The sequence below is a fragment of the Alligator mississippiensis genome, chromosome 5 (assembly GCF_030867095.1).
Source record: "Alligator mississippiensis isolate rAllMis1 chromosome 5, rAllMis1, whole genome shotgun sequence".
NCBI lineage: Eukaryota > Metazoa > Chordata > Crocodylia > Alligatoridae > Alligator > Alligator mississippiensis.
The window spans coordinates 188,180,886-188,195,859 of NC_081828.1; the positions used below are offsets into that span (position 1 = coordinate 188,180,886).

The following is a 14,974-nucleotide window of genomic DNA, read 5'->3' on the forward strand; positions in this document are numbered from 1 at the left end:
GAAGACTTCTGCTTCCCCAAGGTTTATTTCCACCTCTTCTTTGCATTCACCAAATTGGACATGCTGCCACTTGGCGTTTTCCCTGACGAACTTCTTTAATGACACAAGGGGGAAGTCACCCCCAGTATTTCACCCTTTCCGGGGCTCAATCTCAGTGCCCACAGTGTGGGGAGCTCTCGCTGCTTCCCCAGCTGTCCGACGTCCAGGCGCTCCCTGTTCGTGCTGGTTCTGCCCATTGCCAACACAGAGAGCCTCCACCGCCTCACTGGCTCTCCCCTCCCTACTGCTGGCGGCCGCTTTTATCCTTGTCGGCTGGTGCGTCCTTATGACATCACCCGCCGGCCTTAATTGCATAAAGTCATGGCTTGTAAACCACGCAGGCTTTTCTCTTCGGTCTTCTGGTGTTGCTCCTCCTGCAGGTAAATGGTTATTTTGCATTTCTTTCTTTCTTTTAGTGTTTCTTCCCGTGCCGAGCCCTGCAGGCGGGGCTTCCCAGTCCCGCTTCTCACTATCTCTGGGACATTAAGCAAACTTTTGGGTTCAAAAACCCTTCGTCAGGCTAAGGAAGTATCAGCAGTTGGTGTGGGCTCTTCCTGGATGGAATGAAAAGTAAAGAAGCCAGAGGCTGGGCTGGTATGCATACAAGATAGGCTGTCAGTGAAGATGTAGATTGAGGAGTCAGTGGGTGAGAGACTGGCTGGGTCGGGGCGGGGGAGAGAGAAGGGGGATGAATAGTGGAGAAGTACCTGGGGAGTCAGATGTCAGGGAGGTTATAATGTGTCATAAATCTAATGTCTATATTTAGTTCATGATTTTAGTATCCAGGAGGTTGATGAAGTGGAGTTCATAGGCTTGTCTCTGGGAAGTGTTGTGTAAGTTTCCTTTGAGGATCAGGACTGAAGGATTGAAGAGAGTGGTTTTCTTGTGAGAAATGTGTCCCCACCGGTAATTGGGTATTTCTCTCTGATAGATTTCCGGTGTGCATTCATTCTGGTGCGCAGTTGTTGTTTGGTCTCTCTGTTGTTTGATCAGTGTTATAAAAGCTTGAGTACAAATTCATAGGAAACAGAGACCATAATAGCACTCAGAACTTCTGTTTGTGCTGAGGGAAGGGACTTAGCAATAGGTTCACAAGACTTTCTCCCTCTTCTCTACTCTGCTCCCCATCCAAGCTGTTTAGCAATGTTTATCCAACTCATTGCAAAGGCTTCCTCCTCAACTGTGCAAACCATCTTCAAGCAAACCTTCCTTTTTGCTATGCCAGTATAGCTGGGAGTTGATCGGAGAAGCTGAAGTTCAGAGACAATGGACTTCTGCATGAATTCCATTGGCACATGAATGCTGCCTTTGGATGCTGTTTGCAAGGTTAGGTGACTGAAACTCCCAAGCTTCCTTGAGGGGAAAGGGCACATCATCACTTCAATGGAAAACTTAGGAAAATGTTGGGAGTGCTCCTACAGAGGGGAGAATATTTACTTCTGAATGTTATTACTGCATTCCAGATACAACGCAACCTGTGTTAATAATTTGCCCTAATAGCCAGTGAATTCTGTCCCCAAGACCATTTAGTCAAATTAATCATACTGCATTATGTGGTCACATGTTATAATAGCTAGAAAATTAGTAGTCCCTCTGGTGGCTGTTAACAGATTCCCTGCAATGGCTGTATACTGTATTTTGAGACTTTAAGTTGTTTTTGTATTATATAGCAGATTTAATCTGAAGCAAACACAGACATGTTCCAACATTATGTTTAGATTATCCATGGCATATCATGTTTTCCTTTAAGAAGACTTTATTTTCAAAAGGCAAGGTGTGTTTATATTCTGCTTAGATATTTTCAGCAGCAGTGGAAAGTCTCACAAACATTGCTCTGCGGAGTTCCCTGTGAGTGACCTTGCAATAGCAGCAAGATTTAAAAAGATGGAAGCTATACTTTCACCACTTCTGCAAGGGAATAGACTATGGGATATATGGTTTTTATGTTTACACCTAGAGCTCTGCACCCTTAATAGTTGATGAAAGCATAGATTGTGATATACCTGTAGTTTTACCAAACTGTGCTTCAGACTTGCACCATGTACATGATAATTCTTCTTTTGTAGATCTTTCTCTTTCCCATTCTCTCCATTAATTTCTTATTTTTATTTCATTGATGCTAATATTAGCATTCTGATTCTGATTGATTCAATAATATGAGTTTATGAACTTTTTAGCATCACAACACTGGGAGATACAAGAACAATCAGACCAGAAAGAATGTCATTTAAATAATGGATTCCTTACATGTGAACTCACGCTGATTCTGTTCAGCTGAAGTGTGATTTAATTAAAACTTAAACTCTCTTCAGTTTCTTACATTTACTAGGCATCTTCCTAAAGTACTGTAACTGTTTTGATGCAGCTTTTTTGTTTTTGGTCTGTCAAAAGTATCCAGTGAATTCTAATAACTAGTGAGGAAATGTCTTGTTCATCTCATTCCCTGGGTTGTGAGTGCTTTGACTTACTGTTAAAACTAAGAAAATACTGCATATTATAACTTGTGTGTTATTCAAAGATATAATTATTTGATCAACTGAACAACCAGCAAGTTCACTGCTATCTGTGTTTAATATGCTATAGCCTGATGAAGATATTAAAATATTATATAAAGAAAAGTCTGTAATTTTTGGTGATGTTTTAAACGGGCTCATGTGAGGTGCAACATTTTTCAGGCTCATAGCTTTGCCTAAGTAAAACAATAAACCTTTCAGCATGCTTTGCCTCACTTAGTATTCAAACAAATGGTTATGATTATAGGTAAATTGCTGTTGCGGAAACACTGTTTTAGATTAGTATTTTAAAATTACAAATAAAATTTCATTGGTGATATAAGTGAAACAGAAAAAGTCTTGAAGCCTATTAGAAGCATTTTTCTTTTCCAAGCTATGGAGCACCCTTACCATGCTAATTATGGGGTGCTTAATGTGAATACTGTTTGGTCTTGTTAAGCTGTAGCAATATATTTAATTTTCTTACACCAGCCATTTTTCCTTATTGGGCCAGATCCCCAGTTGCTATGCACTAGGATTGCACGAAGCTTCGGGTGCTGATTCGATTTGGAGGAGATTCAGCCCAATTTGGTGGCCGAATCCCCAAATCTGAATCGAATCAGGGGACCAGTAAAAAGGCCTGAATCAATTTGAAGCTCCCCGAATTGATTCAGAAAAGATTTGGAGAGCTTCAGCAATTCGGGCAGTCCCTGCCCGCTGCAGCAGGGAGCTGGAGCCAGACATGGAGCAGGTAAGTAGGGGGCGGAAGAGGGCAGGCTGGAGGAGGCAGGAGGGGACCATGGGAGGACCCCTGCCAGGCCCCATCCCCTGCCTGCTCTCCCAGTCCCTACAACGCCTGCCCGCACACCCAGCCCCCCCATGGCTGCCCTACCCACCCCAGCTCTCAACTCTTTAAAGAACAATCCCCCACTCACCAGGTGCTGCTGGGCAGGGGGGTGATCCCCACTGCCCCCCCACTGCCATACTGTATTTAGGGCTCTGCCATGAGCCTCCTGACCCCAGCCCACTGTCCCATCATCCCCCTGGCTGACCCGCCTGCCCAGCTCCAGCCCTTTAAGAAAAAAAACAACCAAAAAACCCCCAGCTCACCAGCTCCTGCAACAGCCTCGGGGCTTCAGGGACCTCGTGCAGAGCCCTCCACATAGCATGGGGCAGTGCGGGGCAGCAGGAATCACCCTCCACTGGGCAGGAATCAGTGAGTCCAGGTATTTTGGGGGGGGGGGGTTTCCCTTAAAGCAGCAGGAGCTGGAGCAGGAAGGGCAGCCATGGGGAGGGGCTTGGAGAGCAGGTGGGGGTTGGGGGGCTCATGACAGAGCCCCCCATACAGCATGTGGCAGCGGGGGTGGCAGCGGGGATCACCCCCTTCACCCCTGCCTGGCAGCAGCTGGTGATCTGGAGCTTTTTTTTTTCTTCAAAGAGTTGGGTCAGGCGGGGCAGCCATTGCGGGCTGGGAGAGCGTCAGGGGATGGGTCTGTGTGATTCGGTGATTCAGCTGATTCGGCAGCAGCTGAATCTCCGAATCAGATTCAGCCGAATCGATTTGGGACAGTAATTCGAATCACTGAATCAAATCACTGCCCCCCAAATCAGCTGAATACGAATTCGAAGTGAATACTATCCGCTTTGCACAGGCCTGCTATGCACCTGTGCAAATCCATTAGATCTCATATATATGTATGAGGCTATTATATGCATATATGGGGACACGTGTTACATATGAAGAGATGTACTTGGGGAAGAAGAAAGAAAATATGGGTGAAATCCTGTCCCAGTATAATCAATGATAGAATGACCATCAGCTGGCGGAGTCTATTTCACCCTATGGACTTTCCCTTACTTTTCTAATTTGATGACTGAATATATTTAAACAAATGGATAAATACCAGGTTTGGACGGGAGGTCTTGGAGTGTCTAAGAACATAGGCAAAAAAAATGACTCTTAAACTTTCCTAAATGTAAACATAGCTTGTGATATTCCAGGAATTCTTTAATTGTTGCTCCCAAACTGAGCTAAGAAATGAATACTCATCTAGACTTACATTTTCATTTTAATTTTCAAGCAAGGAGTTAACCTTATTATAGAGAGACAGCTACCTGTTTCATCATGCCATGCATATGTTAACAAAGAATTTGACAGTTCCTCTCTTGTTTTGAAGCATTTACAAAACATCAGTTTAGATGAAAACCCAGTCAGACTGATTACATTTTTTAGTCAGAGTGCTGTAGTGTTGAATTACTATTTTTAATCTCTCTACTTCAAAATGCCACAGGCCAAATATTTGGCAATAAAGTGATTGTTCAGATTAAATATGGAATGTACTCTACATACTTTGTCTTATCCTGTTACCCTGTTAACTGTTTTCCCCACATCATTTCCTTGATATAGATGAAACACTTGTCTTGTGCACACACAGGGCAAGTCTATATGAGACTTTTTGTGTGGTTGACTAATTACCTACACAGTAAACGTTATTGCGTCTACACATACACCCCTATTCAGCTGGAGTATACCGATTTACTCCACAGCAGAGTGGCAATTGTATTTACAATAAACTCTGCAACTGCATACATGTAAATGCTGGAGGAGCTGGCTTGGGCACAAGGGCGCTTCAATGCAGGGGCTGTCTGCCCGCTAGCCTCTCTCTGAAGCACCCTCATGCTCCCAGGCAGCCCCTCTGCAGCATGTTCTGCTGGGAGGAGCAGCCCCAGGCTGCCAGCCTGATCCTCCAGAACCCTCTGCCAGCCAGGGCTGGGCTGCCCTAGCTCAACATGTGGTGATTCCGGGTGTACATGCATATGTGCATCTGGAAGTTATCTCTGCACCTTAGTAGGCACATGTAGACGCACCCACTAAATATTAACTTAGTGCGTTTGCAATATTTTATCACCTACATTTGATTTCTAACTAGTCATGTCTGATGTGGGGCTTCCACATTACTTTGTCAGAATATATGTGGTTCAGATTTCCATGGGAGTTGTATACAGCATAAACATTAAGTATGAATTTAGCCCCAAAGAGTGAATTCTCTCGGCCAGCATCTTGTTAGATTTTTATTCCAACTATGTCCATGGTACAAATTAAAAATATTTAAACCAAACATCTAGCTGTTCTTTATAAGTTTTGATATTGTGACTGCATTGATTCAAGGCTTATTTAACTGTAAATAATTTAAATATGGTATTTTCTGGGTTTATTGGGTAAATGGAACATGAGCAGCTGATTCCAAGTATACAGTTGGATATCTTGTTCTTGGGCATGAATGTATAATTTATAGGTTAATGTGGTAGACTTGTGAGTCATCATAATGCATAAACAGCATAAAGCTGAGAACATAAACCTTGCAAACCAGGGAATACATTTCTGAAATAAGTGGTTTGTTTGGGGTGTTTTATTAGAAGCGCAGATGATCAGTAGTTTGTATTAGCAAATATTAAGTAATCAAAGTTAGCAAACCGTTTTGCCAAATCTGTTTGAAAACTGAAAAGGGGATTCCCAAGAACGAATGGCTGGGAGTTAAAACAGACAAATTAAAATTGGAAATAAGATACAGTTTTTCAATAGTGATGGTAATTGACCAATGAAACAAACAGTCCAGAGAAGTGGTGAATTCTCTGTCTCCTTAGAGTCTTCAACTTCCATTGGATACCTTTCTGGAGACACGTTAGTCAAACGTGAGTATATAGGCCTTCTGTACAGAGGCAACTGTATTAAATATTATGGTCTATAGTCCTGAAGTATGACATACTAAAGAATCTAATAGACCCTTCCAGATTTAACATGTGTAAATTTGACAGCACCTTTGTTTGTTCGGGATTGTTTGTAAATGGTCCTGGAACTGTTTGAGTTTTACTTGAAATGTTGTTACCTAGAATAGTTTGTTCAATCATTTCTGAGTGACTGTCGCTTGTTCATGAGAAGCTGTATGTGGATAACAGAGTATTCGAAATCTGAACTATCATGATTAATTGTATTGGGCATTTAGCATTCTCCTGTGTTCAGATTCATTGCCTGTAATTCTTAATCAGATTTCCAGTGCAAATACTACAGGTATGGGTTCAAAATTTTCTTTGTGCCAATGTCTTGGAAAATGTAATGAATATATAGATTTGAAAAACTTTCCTGCCAGTCATCTACTTTTCTAAGCAATTTGTGGAAGATGAACCCAGACTGAAAAGGGGTACATAGATTTACCAAAATGAACCATTTTAACTGCTTTTTTCACTATGCTTTGCTCTTATTATATAATAAAACCTAAACCAGGTGAGTTCCATGCTTTAGCTCTTTGTGCGTGCATGTGTGTGTGAGCATATTGCATACTCAACTTTGCAATGCCAAGTTCTGTTTGGATCAAATCCACAGTAAGGTAGCAATGGAATCATTTTCCAGAATCTTTTCAGAAACAGAACGCGTACATGAAGAAGGGAAGGAAAGCACAGTGTTTGGCATTTTTTAAAGCTGAGCTCAGTTCTAAAACAAAAAAAAGTGCAGAGTTGCTTTCAGGGTGTTGTCCACACCTGTCACAGAGCCGGCACAAGGCTCTGCATCTCTTAGAACAGTGCTTCTTAATCTTTTTTTCTGTAGCAACTCCACTTCTGGACTTGCAGCATCTCTCAACTTTCAGTCCAAGGCTGACCTGTATGATTGAATTTATGTGGGACTTTAAGCCAAAATCCCACTTGAGGATGCAACCTCAAGCATCTTGGGAACTGCTGACTTAGGCTTTGTATTCTGAATTTGCAGAGAACGGTGCAGACAGATTCCTACATCTGTGTGGAGTATTGCTGACCCTAGTCAAGTCAACAAGGTTATTCCATCTTACATGTTTGCTGGACTGAAGCCTTGGGAACTCCCATTAAATTGTGCAGGATTTGGACAGCTTCTGAAACAGCTTTTTCAAAAATGCTAGTCAAATTGTTTCTGCCTCTTGCTATTTCTTCCTTTTCTTATTTTCATTTGCTGTCTTTCTAGGCCATGGCTTTACCCTAACCATGCTCAAAATATTTGATGGCATGGGTCCTCCATATTGATAATTTGTCTTAGCAAGGTAAAAATGAAGGTTGAGCTGAAAATCTGTTTGTCTGAGATTCTTGTGCCAGATGGAATCTATAGTCTCACCCATCATGTTAAAAAGCCACCTATTAAAAGTAGCTGTTTGTTCCAATAAGTATGTTTGGCAAATGTGAGTGATCATATCGGTATCTTGCCCAAGTACCTGCTATTACAATTGGGCAGCCTATTAGCCCTTTGTGTTGTGACAGCACCTGAGACTCCTGCAATAGCCCAGGAGGATTAGGCGCAATGTGATTGGGTTAGCACAATGTGATTGTTATTCCAAACATATTTCATTACTTCAGTTTTTCTCCACCTTTTCCCCAAGACTTTTCACTAGAGCTGGTCTTTTTTTTTCAAATTTTGAAATTTCCACATTCGAATAAGGAATACTTTCTTCTTTATAAAGGATGTATTTCCCTCATTTTTGACCTCCTCTAAGTTGTAGGACTTAACTTGTTTACTGGAAAATTCATAAGGTAAATAATTGAGTTTTCATGAAATCTAAGTAGTCTCTGAGTATTGTAGAATTATATAAATTGTAACTTTTTATCTAAAATGATTCAGTACTCTAGCTTTTAAAAATGAAAGACCATTAATCTGCCCTCTGTTATACCTGTCTTTTCAAAAGGATTATGCAGAATACAAGGAGTAGAATTTAGGTTCTTTGAATATTGCAGCTAAGTAATCATGGTGATGACCTAGATCTAAGGTGAAATAAAGCTTCTGCAATATAATCCAATTTAAGTTTTCTTTTATTGTAGTAATTTAGACTCTTTCATAACAACATAATGATAATAAGATTATTTAATTCTTATTGCCCTGAGAAATGTTTTAAGTCATCAGGAAAATATTTTAATGCAGAACAGGTGCATGATAACATATCACTCTTTGCTATTATGTATTCATGAGGATACCCTACAGTTGTGGAATTAGGAGCATTGCTATGCTTGCAAAATTCAGCAGTCAGGATTTTTTCCCCATCTTAAATGGAAAAAAATATATTATTTTTGCAATATATAGCATATTAAAATGAAGAGAAGAACCATCAGGAGCTCTGTCTGAGAAGCCTTTCCTAGAGAATACAAGCTGACATCTAACCATTTTACTCTTCTAACCCTTTTACCTGCTATTCTATGCCATGTTATTATGTGTTTATAAATAGCAAAATGGTTTTCCAAAATGTCTCAATATATTCTTTTGCTGTTTCATTATTACATGTTTGTATTACAGCAATGCATAGGGATCTTAAAGATTAGGGCTCCATTGTGTTAGGTACTGTATGAACATATATAATAAGAGATGGTTCCTGCCCATCAAAACAAACTAAGAGTGTGGGAAAAAGGCAGTTTAATGGGATTATGAAGTTACAAATGCTAGAGAAAAGGAAACCTGATGAAATGAGGAGAAAGGCATCTTCAGTTGTAGTCAAGGCCTTGAACAGTCTAATAAATCTATTGTTTTAATTTTGGGGGCATAATTTAAAGTAGCAAGTATGCAAACCCATCCCTATCATTCCTATTTACTTTTAGGAGACTGCTCATAGTGGTATAACCTATTCTGATTTGATAAAATATAGCAAGCTGTAGTAGTGTAAAGAGCCGTATATCAGTATAACTGCATTAACACTCAGTTCTTCCTCTGTACAACTTGTAAATAAGTCACGGCCCTTACTGACGCAGTTATTCTATTAAAACTTCAAGTACAGACTAGGCCTAAAACTGTAAATAGTTTTTGCTCAACCTGTTCATCCCAAGAGAGCTATTGTGGAACCCTCTAGTTTCTTTATAGCATCTGGACTTCAGGGCTAAGTACAGACATTTGGGGGCATTAGGAGAGGTTAAAATTATTCAAAATGGCCACCTGATATCAGATAAGTTGGGATTGGGGGGAGCTAATAGGAGGGCTGGGGAGCAAGCAGGCTGGGGGGAATCAGGAGTCCGCTGGAGGATGGGGCAGACGTGATCCATGGGTGGGGTGGGGCAGACATAACATACAGGGTGTTGCTGGGGTCCAGGAGGGTCTGATGCAATCAGGGAGACTTGTGGGGACTGTGGGAGGAGCTAGCAGGGCCCACAGGGTGGCTTGGGGAACCAGGGACTATTTTTAGCCCCCTCAACACCCACCCCTGACAAGCCTACCCACCACATACCTCCAGGCCCTCCCTGCACCAATACGTACTTGCTCAGCTCTGGCAGCAGCAAATGCTGATACAAGCAGCTGCACCCAGAGTGGCTTGTGGGATGGCAGAGGGAGGGAGGGAGGGAGGGCAGGAGGAGCAAGGGGCTGGGGCACAAAAAATAGCTTAGTGTGGGGGTGAGGTTGAAAAACACAGCCCCAGGGCTGCAACTGTTGGCTGGGTTTTCCCAGCCCTGGGGTTGCATAGGGAAAGTGTACAGAGGTTCCATGCACCAGTCTGACTCATGTCAAGTAAGTTTTATAATATGTCCACCCAGGTTTATCATAAACCTGATGCTGCAATTTTAGACCAGTTTGTGTGCATGGAACTTCTGTACAGTTATAGATGTAGATTGATTTCCGGTCACTGAGACTGGGTCTGTAAATGTAAGTTTGGCACCAGGACAAGTTAGTTTAAATTGGGTGGCCATTTTGCACCTGATTTAACATCCCCAAATGTCTGTATTTAGCCTTTGAGACTACAGGATATCTATGCTGCTCAATGGCATACTCATCCTCCCTCCCCATCTAACTGGTCCTATTTTGTATGTGCCAAACCCAGAAATGAGGCGACTTGCTGCTGCTTTCAAGGATAATGGAGATGAGAATGTCAGAAGCCATGGATGGGGCTTTCCTCAAGCTATCTTAACTGGCTTATTTCCTGGTTTGGTGTGTTTGGAATGGATGGGCAGGAGTGTGCTTCTTGGTAGTGCTCTCAGGAGTTCTCTGGAAGTGTTACAGCCATACCCAGGTATCTTGCTGTTATGAAACGGGTCTCAAAATAGTATTAATGCTGCATTAATAATTTTGGTATTCAAACTGAGTGAAAGGCAAACTTATAACTAATTTCACTTTTTATTTCTTCCTAGATAGATGCTTGAGAACAAGTAGCTAGGCAAAGTATTTTTCTGTAAAGAAAAGCCCTTTGGTACAGGCTCATGTTTTTAGTTAGCCAGTTTTCTTTGGTAATTTCTTCACGCTGTTATCCCATCATTCCAAATAGGTGTGGATCTTGTGTGCAGAAGTATGAATTTTGTACTGTCGGCTTCCACGCCTCTGGTCCACTGATGTGAAGACCCTTCTGTCTATTTGTTCTTTTACTGATGGAAGGTTAGGGCTATGTTTGTTCCTACCCCTGACCGTTGTCTTTGGTCTTGCCGTGAATGAAGGACGACCTGTGTGAAGCAACACTCCAAAGTGCTGAAAATCAAATTTGCCAGTTGACCACTTCTGTTTAGCAATTGGATGAGCTGGGCTATAAATGTTATTGCAGTTTGCTAGATCTGAACTGCAGGGGAAAATGTATAGCTGAAACATGACCTTGGGGAAAAAAATCACTAAAGAAACAAAATGTCAAATTAGGTTGGTACATTCTTGCAAGAAGGCTTATTTGTTGTACCTTATATAGTTTTTTTTTTGCCTTACAATTGACTGTGCATCTCTGTCTATAGGTGTGTGATCATCTGCATTACTTTCTTTCCCTTCCTTTTTTTCTTTCTCACAGTGCATGCCAATTAAAGGTCTTGGATTTGTGCTTGGAGCCTACAAATGCATTTGCAAGGCTGGATTCTATCATCCCAACATCTTTTCAGTGAACAGCTTTCAGAGTAAGTGCCTTTGCGTGAGCTGAAAAAAAAGTTAAAAAAACAGAGCATTAATAATGCAAGACTCCTTTTATCCTAGTCAGTGTTATACAGTAAAATCCCAATGGTCTGCAACTCTCAGATTATATAATCACTTAAGAAGTTGTAGCCGTTTGGTTTGTCATCTGTGTTACTCTTGAGGATCTGTAAAACACACCTACTTTAAGCATATTTGATTTGTAAATAAATTGAAAAATATGGAAAGAATTCTTGCTATGGGGGAATTGAAGCTTTTTGGCATCCATATTTAAGCGGGAGTGATGAAGAAATAAAATACAGTAATTTTTACTTTTATTAATGTTGAGTAGATGTTCTGGGCTCTGTCTGTATGTTTTAATTGTTCTAATTTTGTGCCAGTTGACTAGGGGAATCCAGACTATAATACTGAATTGAGAAATTAGAGATGGGTCAGGACTGAACAAACTGCTATCAGTGAAATGTGGATAACCTATGACCTACAGGGTTTCTAAAAATGTACAACTTGAATGTATGGTACCTACACCAGTTTCTTCAGACAGGGCACAACTATGAGAGGAGGAAGGGGGCAAGAATGGAGAGAGTTGTTGAACATCAGGAAAGCTGCTAACCCATTCATGAACTCAGGACTTATACAGGTGACATGTACACATTGGCATATAACTTTTATTGGTTTTGAGCACCCATATAAATCATGCTTGGTCTGGAATGGACAGATCTGCAGTAGGTAGACCACTTTACTATCAGGTGGCAGTGCCAGTGGCCTGTTTGCCTTGGGTAAATGGCTATCCCAGAATAAGCTGATTTTTACTGAAATAAAGTCTACACTAGATTGGAGTAGGACTACTTAGAATCATAGAGAAGTAGGGCTGGAAGGGACCTCCAAAGGTCATCTAGTTCAACCCCCTGCCTGAGGCAGGATCATCTCTATCCAAACCATCCCATATGAACCATAATTTAAATTCTAAATAAGACTGCCATCAACCCTGACACAACACAGATCTAATATCCTAACCTGCTACAGGCAAAGCAAAGGAACGAGAGCAGCCAATGTCCTGCTTCTATAAAATGTTGTTAATATATGCTCAAGAGATCCTGGTTAGAGGGCCACACTTACAGAGAAAGGCAACCCCCCTGCCCCATAGTTCATATGACCCTGGAGTAAAATTATTTCCTGACCTCAAATATGTAGGTTGGTTTGATCCTGAGTGGAGGGGCAAGACCCTCTAGTCAGGCACCTCCAGATTTTAGTCCCAGCAGGGGGATTGCCACACCCCAGTCAAAGTCCCAGCCTTGGCTGTAGCCAAAACCGTGGCCGCTTCTGGAAGCCAGTGAGCGAGATCGGCTGTGGGGGGACCCCCGCCCTGGTCACTGTGGTAGCATGTGCCCCCCCTGAGTAAGGTGGCACCAGTCACCCATGTCCACATCCTTTTAAAAATGTGGAGCCCAGAACTGCACACAGTATTCCAGATGAGGCCTAACTAGTAATGAGTAGAAAGGCACTGTCACCTCCTGTGTCTTGCACCTAACGTTTCTATTGATGAGCCCCAAAACTGCATTCACCTTTTGTGTGGCTGAATCACACTACAGACTCATATGGAAGCTGTGGTTTACTGAGACTCCTAAGTCCTTTTCGATAGTGCTGCTATCCAGATACGTGTCACCCATTTTATATTTGCGTTTTTGAATATTCCTCCTGTGGTGCAGTACCTTGTTTTTGTGTGCATTGAACTTAATCCTGTTAGCTCTAGCCCAACTTTCCAATCTGCCCAGAGCTTTCTGATTTGTGCTGGCATACTGGAATGTATTCACAATCCTTCCTGGTTTCATGTCATCTGCAAACTTGCTCAAGAAGCTTTCTATGCTAGCATCCAAACTGTTAATAAACATGTTGAACAGCACCAGGCTCAGGACAGACCCTGTGGGACTCCACTCAAAACCTCCAGACATTCTGACATGGACCCACTAATAATTACCCTTTGCTTGAGACTAGTGAGCCATTATCTTTCCATCTTATGGTAGTTTTATCTAGCCCACATTTCTCCTATTTGTTTATGACAGGGGTTGTCAACCAGGGGTACACGTACACTTGGGGGTACTTTGAAAGGTCCCAGGGCATACGTCAGGGCAAGCAGGGACGGAGCTCTGCCACCCCGTGCCACTGCCTCACAGGAGCAGGGCCAGGGCGGGGCGAGAGCAGGGCCCCACAGATGCTGTGCTGCTGCTGCTTGCCACACCCCTGCTCGCCACCCTCCTCCCCTTGCTCAGCGTCCGGCTGAGTGCCACCCCCCAGGGGTACACTTACTAAAAAGAGGGCCACTGGGGGTACACTTACTTAAAAAGGTTGAAAACCCCTGGTTTATGAGAATGTCTTGTGGGGCCTTGTAAAAAGTCTTTCTGAAGTCCAGATACACTATATCCATAGCATTGCCATCATCCACCCAAGTAGTTACTTTGTGAAAGAAGGAAATCATTTTTGTTTGACATGATTTGTTTTTCATAAGTCCATGATGGTTGCTTATGATCAGTCTTTGCTTCTCCAGATGCTTGCAAATGACCTTCCTTAGGATATACTCCAGTAACTTCCCAGGTATTGAGGTGAGGCTATCTCAACGCCTATTCCCTGTTTACAGAATGTAAAGTGGTCAGACCCTGTGTTTTCAGAAAAGCCTTTAAATGGTGATCGCCAAGGCAGTGCCTTCATTTCATTACTGAGTAGTGTCCATCACGTTAACTGTTCTCTGCATAGATTTTGTACTGATATAATGCTTTGGTTAGAAAAGCAGTTATACTGTTACAACTCCACTTATGAAGGTGCCATACTTCTATAGCACGCTCCCCTTCCTGAACAACAAAGCTATACTGATATAAACCACCTTTAGGCTATTATAACAGAGTCCCCACAAGGGGTGGTACTGCTAACTCTTCTGGTATGGTTAAACTCGTACAACTTTATAGTGTAGACGTAGCCTAAGAAATCCCTTTGTAGTGATTTGGACTTTCTCATTGGCTTTTATTTACCTAAAGCTACTAGAAGACAAAACCTGTAGATAAATTTAACAGCTCTTTATGTCTCCCTCAGTAGTTCATCATAACCTTTTCTTTAATGAGTCAGCTTTGTTACCTAAGAATGCCTAAAGATGCTTAGGAGCCCTGCTTTAACTCTTAGTGCTTTATACAAAGTGCCATGAGTTAGAGCACCTCCCTCCCCAACCCAGCAGATGTTCAACTATTGGGTCAGGGAGGATTGAGCCTGCCTGCACCAGCCCTGGCCAGGAGGTGAGGGTGCTCCAGCAGCCCCCAAGGAAGCTGCTGAACTGTCCCTCTGCCTAGCAACCCCCAGCTCTGGGGCTGTCAGTGTGGGAGGGAGGGAGATAGGGAAGAAGCAGCATGGAGCTGCCATCTGGGCTTGACCTGGCTGGAGCTGGAGGTGGGGGGGAGGGACAGGGTGGAACAGAGCCCCCTTGCCTTGTGGGCCCCCCCATCTAACCTGGCTAAAGTATTCGGGGGAGCCAGCCTGGGCCTGTGGGGCTAGGAAGCTCTGTTCCAAACCCTCCCCCACTTCAGCTCCAGGC

General features: G+C 42.5%; 1 protein-coding gene across 1 annotated transcript in view; it reads left to right on the forward strand.

The window, feature by feature from the left end:
- GPR158 (G protein-coupled receptor 158) overlaps nucleotides 1-14,974 on the forward strand; it is a 385,566-nt gene that overhangs the window by 153,199 nt on the left and 217,393 nt on the right. Inside the window, exon 3 of the mRNA XM_014608949.3 lies at nucleotides 11,285-11,387. Coding sequence (XP_014464435.2) covers nucleotides 11,285-11,387 — 103 coding nt within the window. The remainder of the gene's footprint in view (nucleotides 1-11,284; nucleotides 11,388-14,974) is intronic.